Here is a 19,054-nt window from a genome sequence, read left to right on the forward strand (position 1 = left end):
GTAGCACAACTCTAGAGTAATGATGTCATATTCAGGACATAAAAATAGACAGGACCCAGGAGGCATGGAGAGTCCCTGTGATGAAGGGACAGACAAATCTCAGCTGCTGACCACAGCAGGGATACAGCCAACACTGGAGGTCTGGCAGAAGACGGTGGGTGTGTAGGTTGGAGTTTGGGACTCAGAGTCATGGCACCAGGTTTTGCAAGCTTTCAGCAGATCAGTTAACAAGGGAGGACCTGGCTGGAAAGGACAGACCAGGGACCTAAGTCCTTTCATAGATAGAAAGTGATAATCATGGGAGGGAAACGGCAAGAGCCAAGTTATCAAAATCAGTGTATGACCTTGTCATCTGTCACATGGACTCCAGGATGAGGAGGGCAGAGCACTGCAGTGCGGGGAGGGGGAATGTGTTAGGACAGGGCAGAGACACTCGTAGCTGGGTGAGGAAATGAAGGTTAGGAGAAGCCCTAACCCTGGCCCCAGATACTGAGACTTCAGAGACCTCTGTGCAGTGGAGTCGTGGCCAAAGCAGCGCTGCTACACACAGTGCGATAGAGGAGCGCTGGCTACTTTACTTTCTACTCTTAAGCCTGAGAGTCACCCTTGTGTTCTAGATCCAGTTCTACCTCCTGAATGTCCATGCAGTCTGTCACCTACCCCTCATACCCACCGCTGTTCACACCCACCTGTTCCTGGACTCATAGCCACATCTCTATGGCTCTTTTTGCTTCAGTCTTGCAACTTTGTTCCTGTAATCAACCCTCCATGCTGCTACCAGTGGACTTTTCCTAAAACAGCTACTCTATTAGCTCCAGACTTTCTATAGCCTAACAGACTTCATAGGTGCCTCATTCCCTCTAAGACATGCACTTCTTGCTTGGAAATCAAGGCCTTTCATGATCTGGCTCTAGCCACACTTCCTGTCACTTTAGGCATTTACATCTTCTGTTCCTTCTTAATGGCAGATCCTTTCTTTGCTTTCCTAGCTTGAAACTTTTTTTTTCCATTTCTTTTTTTTTTATTTCAGCATATTATGGGGGTACAGATGTTTAGGTTATGTATGTTGCCCTTGCCCCCCCTCCCCCCTAAGTCCGAGTTTCAAATATGTCCATTCTTCGGGTGGTGCGCATTGCACTCTTTGTGTATGCATATACCCGTCCCCTCCTCCTTCCTCCCCCCTGCCTGACATCCAATAGATGTTATTCTTATATGTGCACTTATGTGTTGATCAGTTAATACCAATTTGATGGTGAGTACATGTGGTGCTTGTCTTTCCATTCTTGGGATACTTCACTTAGTAGAATGTGTTCCAGCTCTATCCAGGATAATACAAGAGGTGCTAGATCACCATTGTTTCTTAAAGCTGAATAGTACTCCGTGGTATACATATACCACATTTTATTAATCCACTCATGTATTGATGGACACTTGGGTTGAAACTTTTTATGCTTCAAGCATTTGCTAAAATACTACCTCATTTGCCAAGTTTATTTATTTTTTTTACTCCTCAAGCCAGATTCAATGATATCTCATCTCCCAAATGAAGTTTGAACATGCTTCCAGTAAAGCAATATTCTTGCTCTTTTGTTTTTCATTTCTGCCTTCCAGTAGGCTCTGGGAGGAGAGAGACTCATGTCATAAGTTTTGAAGAACCAGGCCCTAGCACATTTCCTAGCTCAGAATGCTGAATGAGCATTTGCTGAATAAATGAACATGAGGCTCCCCCACTGTGTTTAGACTCCTTGGTCATAACCTCTACTTTTCTCTATGTGGTGCTAATATTATATCCACAGACCGTGAAAATTTCAGAAACATGTTGAATAACATTGCTTTCATGGCCATCAGTAATGAAGCATTTAACTCTCTTCTCTCCAAACGATAGGGCGTCAATGTGAACCTTGTGACAATTAACCGGGTCTCTTCTCTCCACGAGGCGTGCCTTGGAGGTCATGTGGCCTGTGCTAAAGCCTTATTGGAAAATGGTGCACATGTGAGTACCGCCCCTGCCCGTGTAGTTCTGTCTGCACAGGTGCGTCTGCTAACATCTTAAGAGACTTTGCCTCCCAGACTGGTCCCTCGCTGTGGGTATGGGCAGGGCTGGGGGTCCCATCCACACGCAGATCCGGAATCATTCAGGTTTGCTGCTTTCTCATCAGCCTAACCCCCATGTGCGGACATTCAGATATAGTGACTCACGGGAATATTTCAAAATCGTGATGCTGACTTTAAAAAAATCTTTATTGTAAGACATTAAAAAGAACAAATTTTAAAAGAACAATCAGAAACACTTAATTCAACACCTTAAATCAACAACTATTTTATTGAGCAAAATTATCAAAATAAATGAGTTTTTAATAAATAATACATTGGAAAAAAACCCACAAAATTAAAATTTATCCTATTTTGAATGTATATCCTAACTTTTTCCAAACAGTGACTGAGGTGCTGTATATAATACAACCATCAGAATTATAAAATTACAACTTCTGGAAAAAAATCTCAATGACACCTGCATTTAGTTTCCAGGTGTTGTTTTGTTGTTTAACTCAGTCCTTGCCTTCTTTGTTTTATGAGCTGTTTTTTAAGTGCTTAATGATGATTTTCTTTGTGTTTTATAGAGAAGTTGGGGTTCCATGTGTAGAACTAACATAAAGGCTTTCTTACAAAACTAATTTTTCTGATGCCCTCATGCTCAGGCATTTCCATTAGACAGTGCTTCTTGAAGTTACCACTTAGTCAGCTAAGGGGTAATGATGAGGGCGAGGCTATGTGAGGGCCATTTCCTTTCAAGCTAAATGACTGGAGTCACAGGCAGACTGCTGGCAGGAAATGATAAACAATCTCAGGTCAGAGAGATTTTGTGAGGGACAAAGAGAAAAATAAGTCATAGTTTCTTGTCTTTGTCAATTTTATAAGGGAACAGCCAATAAATACCTTATCATACCATTTAACATTTAAATCAGAATGAGAAAAGGAGTAAGAGAAAGATAGTTAATCAGTAGAGAGTCCCACCATAATTGGAGGTCCCAGGGACACCACAAACTCAATGCAAACTGTGCTTATCATGTTCTTCCCTCTGGGACCTACTTCTCATCTTGGGTTCCCAATTTCAGAGACCAGGTGAAACATCCTCCTGGTCTCCCAAGTTCCAGACCTGGAAATCATCCTATTTCTTCCATCTCCCCATCTAGTTAATCACAAAAGCCTGCTAATTTTACTTCCTAAGTATTTCTCTATCCTCTCCTTTGTCCTGCTTCCATAGTGATCTAAAGCGTTCATTATTATATCAAAATGATCTCTTTCTGTGTTTGTCTTCCCTAATAGAATTCAACCTATTCAAGGAGAGGCAATTGTCTTACTATTGTTTCCAAAACATTGGCACCTAGTAGGTGCTCCATGTACGTTTGCTGACATGAACTAAGAGAGAAACATAGGAAATCACATAAGATGACGACTTCCTAGACTGAGGACGAGGATAATACTTAGTAAAACACAAATTAAACCGGTTCCACCAAATATTTTTAGTAAAAATATAAATAGGATAGAAATCCCTAGTGTATGAATTTACACACATTTTCCCCGTCTGTCTGTTTCTGCCATCTTAGCATCTTATCTTTAACTTGCCAAACTAATGGGGGTTATATTGGAACCCTGGAGACAAATCATTTTTGTTTCTGAAGCAAGGAAATTTATTAGAATCCTGATTATCACACACATCTTCCCGTAGTTGTTGAGGCAAAATGGTTTGACATCAAACCTCCATTATCCTACATTTCAGTCATATCAGAGCCTTTCCACCAGAATGCCATGGTCCTAGATGTTCTTTCCAATCTGTTGTTGATACACAAAGATGCCTCCTATCCCTGATGGTTCTCACATGCCTCTCACATCTCTAGAATGTGCTGAGGATGGTTGGAGACACTATGTTGATGCCTATTTTCTATGTGCCTTTGGCTTGGCCATCATATCTTTAGGAGTGATAGCTGGCATGTGTAATTTGTATGGATTACAGTAGATCAGAGAGGAGAATTGTGGCAAGAAAGATAGTGGAACTGTGGGGAATTGCCGAGGAGATTTTTTGCAAACATAGATTTGGGGACCATAAGCTAGCTGATTTCTCCAGTCCTTTGGTTCCTGCCATGTTTGTTCATGATTGGGAGGAGTAGTCAGGTCCGCATTAGTGGAAAATGGAAATAATTGTTGTTGCAAGTGTTTATTTAGTGCTTACTGGGTACCAGGCAATGTTTTAAGTGTTTACTATATAGTAACTCACTTGATCCACTCCAAAACCTCATGAGGTTTCATAATGTTACTGTAAAGATGTGGATTTCCCTCGCTCATTCACCAGCTTGGGATACTTCTCCAGGCAGATACATAGGAGTACACACTTGGAGATGGTGAGAATGAAGCAGCAAATCCTCTGGGTCTCTCTTTGCCCATCATTAGGTCAATGGCGTGACGGTTCACGGAGCCACGCCCCTCTACAATGCTTGCTGTAGTGGCAGTGCTGCGTGTGTCAATGTGCTGCTGGAGTTCGGAGCCCAGGCCCAGCTCGAGGTGCACCTGGCTTCACCCATCCATGAGGCAGTGAAGAGAGGTAAACGAGCCACCACAATGCACACAAAACACTGATGAGCCAATCTGCATCAGTCAATGGTCTAGTATTAGCTATGCAAGGGTTGCCTGGATCTTCCTCACCATTAAAATATGTGTGGCTTAGAAATCCCACAGTAGTAACTTGAACTTGTGAATCTTCAGGAAGTACCACTGTGGCATAAAGCAGATCTTCTTATAACCTTGGAATGTCTTGCTGTCTCAGATGTCCCATTTCCTGGGGACAGTTTCTTAGCAGACCTTTCCTGAGCCCCTTTGCTGGTATTTTATTGGCAGCTTGTGCAGCCAAGATAGCAGTTGTGATTTCCGTTAATTGTGCTGTGCTTATGTCTCTGTCCTTAGTAGACAAGAACAGTTCATCCCCCAAAGCCCATAAAACACCAACCACTAAGCTAAAATAAATTATGAAAGTGTCTAAAAGCCAAGGCTGATACTATCTTTAATGGAACAGTAAATGTAATTGTCCACAACAAGTAATACACTCTAGATGAGCTGATGACTTCAAGGTCATAGTCACTGAAAAAAACAAGTTGCAACTTTACAGAGAATGGCATTGGAAATCTTGAAGTTGACCTAGACTCTTGTATTGTCAGTTACTTTTGAAATGAGGGGGAAAAGTAAATTTAAGGAATTTAAAAACTATAGGTAAAGACTAGACATGAACAAGAAAATGCCATTGAAAGAACAAGGGCATTTGTCAAAGGTCACACCTAAAGAGCAACATTTTGGTGATACCCAGTGGTGGGGTTATTCTCTTATCTTGAGATCAGATTCAATAGAGAAGTTAAAACACTCTAGAATAGTGATCTTTACTGGTATAATTGGGGATGAAAGTTTTTATTTCAAAAGGTAACAATGAAAGATTTGCGCCAGGTCACTAAACATGTCACTTGGAATTTTTTTTCTAGTGGATTACTTTAAATGATACAAAAGACCCAAATCTCAGTGTATCTATGTCTTCAATGTCCTAAATGTATTTAATAAATATTTATTGATAACTGATATTAGTCATTTCCCAAACATCAAGTAAGTCCTTTAAATTGTAGAGTAATGAACTATTTTAGAAATGACATGAAAGTCTTTAAAAAAAATTTTAATATTGATTTGAAGTAAAAATTAATGTTATTTGTATTTCCATCCAAATGTTTAAAACTGGATAAATGAATGGTTTGAATTACTTAAGTAATTCTGCAGTGTTTGGCTGATTATGTATTGATTGCTTGGTATCTATGTGCCTGCAAAATATATATATGCTTATCATAAACACACGATTCATGTGTCTCTATTTTTGTCTATATTAGAAAAGCATGCTAAGGACCAACATCCACAGAATGGAAAAATGATTAGCAAATTCATTAGTTTACATACTGTTATATTAGTGCTAATCATTTAACTTTTATATATTCATTTTTAAAACTTACTGAGATTTGACTCAAACTAGGCTCAATTTCTTGTTCTTCAAAAAAAAAAGACAAGAGTTATGCAAAAATACTTATTAGATACTCGATATTTGTCAAGCAATTTTAGGTACTAACTAGGTATTATTTCTGGATTCTTAGAGCTTTAAACCTCTGTGAACAGGCTGAATCACAGTCTGAGTCAATACCTTGACATATAATGGTATAATCCAGGTTTGATATTTACTTATGTGAACAAATAATTTGAATTCACAGACTCCTAGCTTGTATATTTTAATACCTATTTATACTCAATCCAGAATTTGTGATAAATCAGGCAGGTCTAGGATGAAGCTTGCTTTTATGTTATCTATAAAGAAAAGGCTGGTAAATTAATTAGTAATGATAAGATTTTTTTTAGGGAAACATTTAAAACTTCAAAGAGAACTAACTCTTTGCAAGCTCCCATCAAGCATTCCCTCCTGAACAAAGCATTAATATGCTGCAAATTAATCATGTCTATCTCTTCATTGGGCAAACTCCCGAAGGAGAATGCTTGCTTACATAGTTCTTTTTAGCCACTGAATTTGAAAGTGTATTTAAATATTTTCTATCCTTGAGACTTTTTATTCATTCTCATAGGTGTCTTTCAGGCTGACCAAAATAAGGTTGCAGGCCACACACCCAATCTCACATGCATGGGTGAAGAAGAGGATGAGAGATTTGTAATGGAAAGGGGACAGGGTTCACTTGGGTTTCAGCACTGGCTTTTCAGAGTAGTAATAGGGTCAGTCATTTACCCTCAGGATCGCGTCACTTCCATTTGTAAAAAGATGGCTTCATCCTAGAGAGTGATTTCAACTGTGCTCCTTGGAGCCCTCAGTTTAGTTGGAGTTACCCCAGGGGCTGCAAAAAGGAATATGGGTGGGGAAACATGAACATGCTCCTCTTTTGATTTGTTTTATTGTGGGAGTTTCTACCTAAGATTTCTAGAAACAAAGATTTTTTTTTTCCTGCTACAAAAAGAGATCTAGGTTATTTGTAAAGCCCATTTCAGATAAGCAATCCTAGAATTCCGTGAATATTCGATATGTCCCTTACTTGAGTGAGGTGATCTTGTGTCCCACCAGGTCACAGAGAGTGCATGGAGATTCTTCTGGTAAATAATGCTAACATTGACCAAGAGGTGCCTCAGCTCGGAACCCCCCTGTATGTGGCCTGCACCTACCAGAGGGTAGACTGTGTGAAGAAACTTCTGGAATTAGGTAATTTCCAGATCTAGAAATCTTTTCCTGAAAAGAACCTGTTAACATTGTTGGTTTTCTACAACTTCAAAGATGAAATTCTTGTCAGGCTGGAAAAAATTCTGATAGCATTTGATGTTTGAATGCTAAAAGCAGAAGTTCTCCAGAGAAATGAATGTCTGTATTTCTCAGTTCTGCTTCTTTTGATGTTGGCTCCATTTACCTGGTATTGTTCTCCCTGGTGGTCTCAAGATGGCTGCCAGCAACACCTGGGCTTATAGCTCTCCTCAGCCATACATAGCAAGAAAAGAGCATTGGCTTTTTGTGAGTCACACGCCCATCTCTGAACCCCTCATGGTGGCCGAGGGAATACAATAAGGCGATGGGGTTAGGCCTAGATTTCAGCCTACTCTGCAGTTATTAGACTTCGCTGGAAACAGGAACTGGGAATCATAAGAGAGTGGTTCCCTGGAGGGAAATTGAGGTATGGTTACCAGGAAGATGCTGGACAGTAAAAACAACAGCCATTTGTCACAGACTATTTTATATCTATCCTGCTAAGTTATTTGGTCATTTTTTTTAAAAATTCTAAAAAGCATATACAGAAACTGAGAGTCCAGGGAAAAGTAAAATATCTTGAAACTCTTATTTGGTTAAAGATTCAACAAACTTAGCCCCTGACCAAAAAAAAAAAAAAAATGGAGGTCATAGTAAGAAATTTTAGTTGAGAATTTTTATCTTCAAGAACTTTTTTGTCTTTTTCATTCCTAATAATTTACTATTCCCTATAGTAAGTTCAGAAATCTTTTTTTCTTGAGCCCCAAATAATATAAATACTAAATAAACTTAGAGTTTTCTTTTGCCAGAAACATAATAACTACGTAACAGGGGTCTCAAATATTTTATTTTGTATGTCACACTGTTTGTATAGGAAAGCAAGTAAAGCATTTAAAATGAACAAAAATATTGAAACTCATTTTTTCTCATTAAAATATTTTGAAATGGTCTTAGTAGGCATTGCTGAGGTTCTAGGCTTAAGTCATATATTTTCAAAGATTTGTGAAATATGTCATAGCACTGCACATTTGTGGCTCTTTGTGTTTTACATTAACATGTTGAAATGTGGCCATGTGTTTTGTTAAGGAGCCAGTGTCGATCGTGGCCAGTGGCTGGACACCCCCCTGCACGCCGCAGCGAGGCAGTCCAGTGTGGAGGTCATCCGCCTGCTGACCGACTATGGGGCTAACCTGAAGCTCAGAAATGCTCAGGGTAAACGCGCACTTGATCTGGCGGCTCCAAAAAGCAATGTGGAGCAGGCGCTCCTGCTCTGCGAAGGTAACCAAAGGCTGGGTGTCTGATTCCGTTCCATAAACACACTGTCTCTCCCTCCTGTCTCATCCCTAGCATTTTTTCCTTTTTTTTTTTTTGCTTTTTAATTGAGGGTGGCATAGTGGGAAGTGGCAAGCCTTGCCATCATTGACATGACTTCTGGGATTTTACATGTTGTGGTTTTAAGTATTCACTTATAACCAAAGGGCATCTACATACAACCTGAGTGTTGCTTTGTATTATCCGTAACAAGGGAATAACCAGCAAACCTTGTTTTTACCCTGAAAATTTTGAACTGCCACATCTATCCTGGCGTAAGCACACGGTTGAACAAACTAAAACTCTGCTTTGTAATATCAGGAGGCAATCCAGGTGCAAATTCCAAAGACTTGTGTTAGAGGAGGTAGGGGGGACACAGGGTATGTATTTCAAAAACCTGGCTAAATAGTGAGGTTGTTTGCCTGTTCAGATCGGAAGTAGGTGGGTTCACATTCCTCATTGCCACAGTCCCAGTTCCACCATGGGCATTAACAGCAACTATAGATGCCTAAGGAGAAAGGTGAGCTTCTCAAATGCTTCATATCCCAAATTCAAAAGAGAATCATGTTATATCCCTACAGCAAGAGAACATTTTCTGAGCCTATATTGATCATTCGTATGCTTGGGAGAATATTAAAAATCATTGTAATTATTTAGCTTTACATGTGCCAGACACCGAGCTAAATTTGAAAGAGATTAATCTCACTGAATTTTTAAAACTGTAGAGCAGCAAGAACTTTATACAGTAGTAGCTGATGCTATGCATAGAGAGATTGGCTTGCAGAAGGTCACACAGATACTCAGAAGTAGAACTAGGTCAGATTTTAACCAACCTGTCTGACCCCAGAATGTGCACTCTTAATGTAATGAGGCCCCAATCTTGAATCTTCTGAAACAGTTTCCAGTGGGGAGAGGTCTCATTTCACTCACCAGTTCCATTTTGTGAAACCGCCCCCATATCTTAAGTGGAATACTTGGTTTAATCATTTTAGGAATAGTCTCTCTAAATCAGTGCTTCTTAAGCTTTAACATGCATACCAGTCACCTGGGGATTTCCTTAAAATGCAGATTCTGATGCAGAAGATCTGGGGTGAGGCCCAAGACAGTGCACACCTAGCAGGCTCCTAGGTGATGCTGATGCTGCTGGTCTAAGGACCACACTTTGAGAACCACTGGTCTAGATTATTTCCGATAGTCTAGATCATTAATGATTGCTCTTTGATTTGAATCTCCACTGGAAGGATTATGATCTTCCTTACCAGGTCCCAGTTTGGAAATATCAGGTACTTTCCGACCGTTAGCCGAGAATATAGCTTATAGCAGTTTTCACATTTCCTGTTTTCGTCCATCAAAAATGTTTCCAGATCTAGGATTTGAATTCCATATAACCAAGTTCCTCTGTCCTTTGTCTTCATTAAATATAGCCACTTGCTCTAGAAGGATGAATACCAGATACATCAGAATTCACTCTGGTGTCTGAACTTCTCTAGACAAGCTGGAAAATTTGTCTGCATTACAGTTTTTCAGAGGAGCTTAAGTTGGACAACAGGTAGAGACACTTTCCATTCTCACTTCCCAAGATTTTAACTAAGGATGATTCTTTGGTTCTCCAGGTAGCTTTCTATCACATTCATGCTCTTGGCAGTGTCCATTCAAATGTCACCTGGCTATTTGTACATGCAGTTTACCATTTTTCATGGAGTGCAGGATGATGTTACAGTAGGATTTTCTTGAAAAGGAAAACTTTGTACAGGCCAGTAATTAAATCTACTTGAAGAGATCTTTGTTGATACAGTCAGGTTAGAAAATAAGGGAATATTATGACTGTCCCTATATAACTAGCATTCCAGCCAAAAGCTCATTCATCCTATCCAACCATATTTTGGACTCTCATCAACTTGTTTTCCTTAAGGATTCAAAGCCACTCAAAGCCATAGGCATGATGACTCCATAAGACTTCATGAGACTGAGGTTCAGGGGAACCAAGTGAGTTGAGTTCTTTCTGCAGATCTCTATTGAGCCGGGATCCTTGCAAGAATGGAGAGCCCCTCCAGGTGTGAGCTGGGACACAGCCAGAACCACCTCATGGGCAGCTTGAGCCAGGAGGTCCAGGAAGACTTTGAGGGCTGAGCATCTGGCCCCTGGTACATCTCTTAACACTGCCTCTGTGACCACATGGGTGCAGCTTCCTGCTGACACCCTCTCTGCAGTTGTCCCTCTGTTCTGCAGCTCTGTCTTGGAGTCCTGCATGCTCAGTACTTCCATTTGCATGTTTTCCTGGGCCAGTATATCACTTTCATGGACACATGCAACACGTCAGTGAGGTGCATTCCCTTTAGACCTCACACGTCATTCCTAACGTGCCTCTGATTCTTCAGTATCGGTAATACAATTGCCATTGGAAGACCAATCCAAAGAAATACATCCCCTCCGGAGGGGCGTATCATGATCCTCTGTCTGTATTTAGTGTCTGCTACCTCATTCTATGATTCCTATGTAGATCCAGCTTCTCTTCTGCTTTTAGAAAGTTTCAGCCTCTTCCAGTTTTCTGCACTCCTATTTCTACCCCCGATCCCACCCCACCACTATGAAGTTCACACCATTTTTATTCCTCCTACAGGCCCGCTTGCTCTTTCCCAGCTCTGCCGCCTGTGTGTCCGGAAGTGCCTGGGCCGAGCATGTCATCAAGCTGTCCACAAGCTATGTCTGCCAGAGCCACTGGAAAGATTCCTCCTATACCAATAATCCCAACTGCTCCTGAAAAAATACTTGGAAATAGGTTGTTGTCTGCCGTAGCCAGGGTACCTAGTGTAGACGCGCAGTAGCTAGACTCTCAATATCTTCAAACAAGCTCAGCCAGTGAGAGTAAATCCCTGATAATTGGGAACACTTGAGGTGTGGAAACTCCTGGGTAGTTTAAGTTCTTATCACTCAAGGGACAATTAGAAACCTTTTGGTTTTTACCTCTTTTTGTTAACAAACTTTAAAAACGTGTGAAGTAGGGTGAAAATGATAGGCTATTTTCTGATGATTCAGGATCTTCTTATCCCTCAAGGTCAACCTATCATTTAGACACATGTAAATTCAGGTGGATAAGATTATAATGAATGTTAGGTATTCTAAGAAATGTTCCTGATTTAGTTCCTCACTTCTGCCCCATTTCCTTCCTCGAATAAATCTTTCCTGTAATTTTGGTTTCTCTGTCTTTGTGTGTGCGTGTGTGTGTGTGTGTGTGAATGAAGCTATATATACATATACATATATATATATATATATATACACACACACACACACACACACACACACACAGAGAAAGCTAAATACTTTAAAAACATCACAATTGATGGAGGCTTCCAATTACTGAGGTCTTGGTTGATTAGAGAGACTTTGGAAGAGATTAACTTGCCCAGATGTTGGGATCCATTGACCATCACTTCTGATATTAAATGCTATTCTTCAGATAAGCAGTTCCAGGATTGAGCAACACTGGGTGCCCCAGACAACCCGAGCAGACAGGCACTGTCTGATGCATGTTGCAACCCAAGCATTGGCTTATTTTCAAAGTCAAGATCTGCAGCGTTTTTGAAATAACGACACGTAGATGCCAGCCATCAGGTGGCCTCAATTTTGGGTCAATATACTTTTCCATGGATAGGGGCCCCATATAAGCACAAAGGTGTATAAAAAGGGCTTTCTCCTCCTTTTTTCTTGTCTCCTCCTCCCTCTTCCCATCTCTCTCCCCTTCTGCCTTTCTGCCTCTGCTCCTCCTTTCCCTTCCTCTCCTGGGTGAATTTAGAACATGGGAACTGGATAGACTTATAATTATTGTAAGAATTGCTATCATGGTTCAGTGACTGTAGTTATATTAGCTTCATTATAATTATTGTAAGTATTACTGTCATTGTTCAGTGACTATAGTAATATTAGCTTCTAAAATGAAAATTCTCTCTCAGATGATCCTAAGATTCTTTCCAAACATGTATTTTTCTTCAGTTTTTTTAGACCTTTGGTTCCCAACTGGGGACAATTTTTCCCCAGCCCCACCAGGACATTTGGCAATGTCTGTAGACATTTTTGGTTGCAACAACTGGGAGAGGGATGCTACTGACAGAGGGTGGAAGCCAGGGCTAATTACCCTACAATGCATAGGACACCCCACAACAAAGAATTATCAGGTCCAAAACATCAACAGTGCTGAGGTTGAGAAACACTGCTCTAAACCTGTGCTACTCAATACGATAGCTACTAGCTACATATAGCTATTGAGCACTGGAATTGTGGCTAGGCCGAATTAAGGTGTGCTATAAGTATAAAATGCACATCACATTTTGAGGATTCAGTACAAAAAGAACGTGAAATGTCTTATGAATAACCTTTGATGTTATATTTTAGTTTTTTGAGAAAACTCCATACTATTTTCCATAATGGCTGTACTAATTTACATTCCCACCAACAGTGTATATGACTTCTCTTTTCTCCACAACTTCACCAGCATTTGTCATTTTTTGTCTTTAAAAAAATTTCGTTTATAGTCTGGGTCTCACTCTGTCACCCAGACCGGAGTGCAGTGGCACAATCATAGCTCACTGCAGCATCGATCTCCTGAGCTCAAGCGATCCTCCCATCTCAGCCTCCTGAGTAGCAGGGACTACAGGTGCCACCACCACACCCAGCTAAATATTTTTGTCTTCTTGATAATAGCCATTCTAACTGCGGTGAGATGATATCTCATTGTGGTTTTGATTTGCATTTCCCTGACGATTAGTGATATAGAGCATTTTTTCATATACTTGGCCATTTGTATGTCTTTTTCTGAGAAATGTCTAGTCAGATTCTTTGCCGATTTTTAAAGCGGATTATTTGTTTTTTGCTGTTTGAGTATGATTCAGCAATCTCACTGCTGGGTATATATCTGAAAGAAAGGAAACCAGTATGTCAAAGAGATATTTTCTGCACCCCCATGTTTATCGCAGCACTATTCATAACAGCCAAGATATGGAATCATTCTAAATGCCCATCAACAGATGAATGCATAAAGAAACCGTGGTAGATATATGCAATGGAATACTATTCAGCCTTATAAAAGAAGGAAACTCTGTCATTTGTGGCAACATGGATGAGCCTAGAGGACATTATGTTAAGTGAATTAAGCCAGGCACAAACAGATAAACACTGTATATTCTCACTAATATGTGGGAAAAAAAAATTGAACTCACAGAAGTAGAGAATAGAATTATGCTTATTAGAGGCTGAGAAGGGTAGAGGGGAGGGGAGAATAGGGAGAGGTTGGCTAACAGATACAAAATTATAGTTACGAGAAATAAATTCTAGTGTTCCATAGCACTATAGGGTAAATATAATGCATTGTATATTTTCAAAAAGCTAGAAGAGAGGATTTTGAATGTTCACACCACAAAGAAATGATAAATGTTTGAGGTGATGGATATGCTAATTACTCTGATTTGATCATTACCCATTGTATACATGTATTGAAATATCACTCTATACCCGCCAAATATGTACAATTATTACATGTCAACTAAAAATAAAAGACCAAAATAACTTTTGATGTTGATCACACATTGAAATGATAATATTTTAGATATATTAGGTTAAATAAAATATATTATTAAAATTGATTTTACTTGCTTCTTTTTTACTTTTTTAGTGTGACTACAATAACATTTGAAATTACATATGTGGCTCACACTATATTTCTGTTAGCACTGCTCTAGATTTTTTTCCTAATTTTTACAACTTTGGAATATCTAATAATCTTAATTAGTTAACTATCTGGGGGAAAAAGGTTAAATTCTTATCTTGCATCATATTCCAAAAACAAATCTTGTTTTTTTGGAAAATGTTTAAAAAATTTAAATAATGCTATAAAAAAACAGGAATAAAATGTACATGAATGTACATGAAAGGGAAGGCATTTTCTAAACATTATCAAAGGCAGAAAGTTTAAAGAAAAATACTGATAAATTAGAATACATTAAAAATTGTATTGCAAAAAATGAAAGGGCAAACCAAAATGGAGTAAATCTGAGTGTAACATTTATGGCAGATAAAAGGTTAATATTTTGACTATGTAACTAGGACAAAGGAGACCCTCACACTCCACCCTTAGCTTCCCCCTTTTTCCCAGTGGGAAGCAATTGTTTGGGATATCTTTTGGTGAACAGGGATGTTAATACTCAATCCTCACTTCTGTGAGTTACTGCTTGTAAAATATTGAAACAACCCAAACCTTCAGTGAAGTCTGAAATATGTATGATATCTTGTGTATCTTTTTTAGAAGATACCAAGGAAAGAGCCTAGATTATTTATCTGGCTCTACATGCTATAATATATGTATTGCGTTACATGGTAGGAAAACAGTATGTAAATTCACCTGTTCAGGTGGGATGGACATTTCCTTCTGTGAGACATGTGACAAGAAAAACAAACTCCTGAAGAATTTTCAAAACTCTTAAGGAAGGTAATTTTTACAAGTCTTGGGGAAAGTATAAGATATTCTAAAATCAATGGAAGGAGATAGGATTCAATTTGCCCCAAATATTAAAGGACAGAGTGATCTCAGCTGATATTTACATTTTAACATATAAAGAGTTCCCTTACAAATCATTAAGAGTAATACGGGTTCATGAATAGAAATACTAGCAAAGGGAATGAATAGGAAACTTATCAAAGGTGACATTGAAATACATAGTCATAAGAACAATGTTAAAGATGTAAAATTGATTGAGAGAAAGGATGGATTTGAAACAGGTTGAGGAGCCATTTGAGCCATCGCTAGCCATGGAAAGATCAAAGAGGAAAGAGTGGGAGAGTCTCTTCCTGTCATAGAACATTCAGGAATTGGAGGCTTTCCTTTTTCAAAGTGCTCTCCTGAGTGCTTTTTTTTTTTTTTTTTTTTTTTGGTTAAGTGGGATCTTGCTGAATGTCTAAGCTATGTGTTAAGCCATGGGAGGATATTCAAACTGTTTGTGACTCCAGGGAATTTAAAGTCCTGCTGTTCCATTCCTCTCTGAAACTTCAGATCATGGATTCTACAAATCATTTGTATGGACCTCCCAGTCCTGGTAGGCCTGTGTGTGTGTGTGTACTGGGGGAGCTGGCACCCAAATCTTGAGTGTGTGTGTAGTACCCAAATCCTGTACTGGGTTCTGAGAGACCACTCACCAGAACCCATCTGATAGGCCAGGTCCCTGCATCTTGGAGTGGTGTTAATGTCTTACAATTTATGAATGAAGGTGTTGGAAATGAGATAATCTTTAAATTCCCTTCAAGCCCTACATTCCATTAAGCTATATTTAGACCATCAGACTAATCGTCTGGTTTTTATGAGATTATTTTGCCTACCGTTTGGGGTTCTTAACCACTAATATAGATTATTTCATTTTTTCATACTATATGGGATGTTTTTTCTCAAAATAGTATAATTTTTACAATTTCAGTCATGTTTGAAGTACTTAGGATAACTTCTCAATTAATTCATTCAACACATTTTTACTCAGCATCTATTATGTGCCAGACACTGTAGAACAGTGTGAAAGACAGACATGGTGTTTGCTCTCGAAAAACTTATGTGTTAATGGGAGCAACAAGGAATAAGTGACAGTGAAATATATAACATCATTTCAGGAAGTGATGAACAGAAAAATAAAGCAGTTTAGAATCAAGAGTGATAGCAGAGGACTACTATTTTAGATTAGTTGTTTAGGCAAGGTCTTTGGCAGGGTGACTGATTTTAAAATAATTATTCATGTATGTATATAATATTTATTAGTTAATTTTTACTGTTAAGGTTTTTCAGTATTTTCAGTACATGTTTTTCATCTCTTTGCCTGATTTAACATAAATATCCTATTTTAAAACTATTTGTGATTCCTGCTTTTCCCACAAACCATTCTGTAATGATTTTCTCAGTTTCAAACCCTTTGCAATTATCCTTTCAAATGGTTGTATCATATTCCTTAACTATTTCCATATTGTCGGGTATTTGGATTATTTCTAATTTCTTGCTCTTACAGATAACATTGGCGTGAACTTCGATATTTTTTAATAAATCTTTAAAAATATCAAGTATTTCTTAGAAGATTACCAGATGCGGGATTTACATATAAAAAGCCTACTTAAAATAATAGTTTAAAATAATTTAGAATATATACACAATTAATCATTTTAAGGGAAAAATCTTTTCATAACCAAATAAATACCCAGTATTGCCTATGTATATACCATCTGACTATGTCTATGTAGATATCTAATGTATCTATTTACCATTTATCAAGCTATCATTTATCTGACTATATCAATCCATCATCTGCCTTGACCTATGATTTAAAAAAAAAATAAGCTTGCTATGTCACTTGAAGATTTAAGCCTCAACACTTTTAAAATCCCTTGAATCATTTAAATGTTTGGGTATGTCATTCAACATCTCTAAGTTTTTGTTCACATTTTATTCTTCTCCCAAAGTAATTCTCCTCCCTGATATTTCTAATATTGCCACGGCAAATGCACATGAGGTTTGTAGCTGATTCTTTTTTCAGTTGCAATGCTCATTGCTGGGAAGATTTTATGCACTGAACACAAAGAGAATAGCTGACGCTTCAGAGACATCGCCTGAAGCTGCCTCGGTGAGGGATGAATCGCTGGATAACCACAGCTTGTCAGGGGAAAATGCTCTCCACCCCGGAGGACCTCACATTGTCTCCCACTGCCAGTCACCACAGGGTCTGCTCTCGCGTGGATATATTCCATTTGCATAGGGAATATATCCTCTCCTTCCCTTAGCAGAGTCTGTACCAGAACAAACACACAGATCATGGTTGGAATAGCAGCTTCCTATTTTTAACAAATTTAGCTTGTGAAAAAATGTATGCCATGTTTTTATTTCCATTTATCAATTTTCTTCCTCCACCATTATTATATCTCAAAAAGTTTCCACTTTACAGAAAAATTGCAAGAATAATACAATGAGTATCTGTACATCTATCGCCTCAATTTACCAGTTGTTAACATTTTGCCACATTTGCCTCTCTGTGTATGTGTGTATGGATGCGCACCTACACACAAGCATGCATACATATATGTATATGCATGTACGTGTGTAACACACACCTACGTAAATATTAATGTATTTACATATGTAAACCCATATATAATCAATACATTGACATATTTAAAAAATGAACTATTTCTAAGTTGCGGGTGTCATGATCCTTCACCAGGGCGAGGATTAGGATGAGCTGAATGAGGCAAAAAATTTAAGAGGGCATTGAAAGGTCGATATTTTAGTGCAATGTTTTAAAAAGCCAACATTAAGACAAAAAGCCCGTGATGGCCAAAATATCAAAAATCTTAATAAAGACAGGCTGTTGTTGTTTGTTTTGTGACTCTGCATCATTGGGCAATGAGAGCAGTGGTTCTGGGATGTGTGGCTGCTGGGTTTATGTGGAATGACAATAGCACGCAAACAGATTGGGCAACATGGGCTTTATTTACGTTCGTGTGTTTTGACTGTAGAGCTTACGTTAACTTTTTCTATTTGGTGCAAAATATGTACCTAGGCACACATTTCTGCCTTGGTCTCCCATATGGCTCCGCACCAAGCACTTCAGTGCACATCTCCTAAGAACACAGAGCTTCTACAGAACTGGGGTGCAGTGATGGCACGTGGGAAGTTTGACACTGATTCAGTATGACCGTCCAATATACGTCCAGATCGAAGTTTCCACAATTGTGGCATTGATGTCTTTTCTGTCTTGTTTCATTACTCAGGATCCAATCAAGTCTCTTTATTCTCCTTTAATTTAGATAGCTTCCTCTTCCCACTTTTGACTTTCTGCCATTGGCATTTTTGAAGAGTCCAGCCCCATTGTTATGTAGACTGTCTCTCAATTTTGGTTCACCTGATTGTTTCCTCAAGAATACTGCATTATGCCAGATTTTTAAAAACACATTTTTCTTTGAGTCTTATTGCACTGCTTGACGGAGTAGGACTGAGTGCTCTCTAAAGCAGTGACATCAGATGCCTCAGCGTGCAGACCCGGGTATGGGAGAACAACTGAAATACATAGGATTTTTGCCAGAAAATCAGGGAATTCCAAGTTCTTGGAGCAGATGTGTACCTTTTAGGTTTTAAAGATTTTGTGCTAGAAAAATTGCCAGCTGGAAAAACAAGAAGGTTTAGCTCCTGGGCCAACTTTGACTAATTGGAAGTGACCTCGGAGGCTCCCCAAGGCCTCAGGAGGCGTGCCTTGGACATCTAAGTGAGGGGTGAGGCAGAGGCACTGGCTAGTGTGAGCTCTGCGCCTGGTAAGGAATGACCATGGCCTTAACCCTCTGCTGCGAGCAGTCATTCTGTTTTCATACCCAACCTGGATCAATTTCACTGAACCTCCAGACACAGTGGCACAC

At 39.0% G+C, this 19,054-nt stretch overlaps 1 protein-coding gene across 3 annotated transcripts in view; it reads left to right on the forward strand.

Annotated features, from left to right (window-relative positions):
- Nucleotides 1-11,371, forward strand: part of ASB11 (ankyrin repeat and SOCS box containing 11, E3 ubiquitin protein ligase) — a 22,599-nt gene extending 11,228 nt beyond the window's left edge. For 2 of the 3 annotated variants that reach the window (XM_012638711.1, XM_012638713.1), the window contains exons 3-7: nucleotides 1,886-1,993; nucleotides 4,450-4,600; nucleotides 7,145-7,279; nucleotides 8,402-8,593; nucleotides 11,247-11,371. In XM_012638711.1, coding sequence (XP_012494165.1) covers nucleotides 1,886-1,993; nucleotides 4,450-4,600; nucleotides 7,145-7,279; nucleotides 8,402-8,593; nucleotides 11,247-11,371 — 711 coding nt within the window. The remainder of the gene's footprint in view (nucleotides 1-1,885; nucleotides 1,994-4,449; nucleotides 4,601-7,144; nucleotides 7,280-8,401; nucleotides 8,594-11,246) is intronic. The other variant, XM_012638712.1, reaches the window with a different exon arrangement.
- The last annotated feature ends 7,683 nt before the right edge of the window (nucleotides 11,372-19,054 follow it).

Source organism: Propithecus coquereli, unplaced genomic scaffold (genome assembly GCF_000956105.1).
Source record: "Propithecus coquereli isolate 6110/MARCELLA unplaced genomic scaffold, Pcoq_1.0 Scaffold132, whole genome shotgun sequence".
In the NCBI taxonomy this organism is placed as follows: domain Eukaryota; kingdom Metazoa; phylum Chordata; class Mammalia; order Primates; family Indriidae; genus Propithecus; species Propithecus coquereli.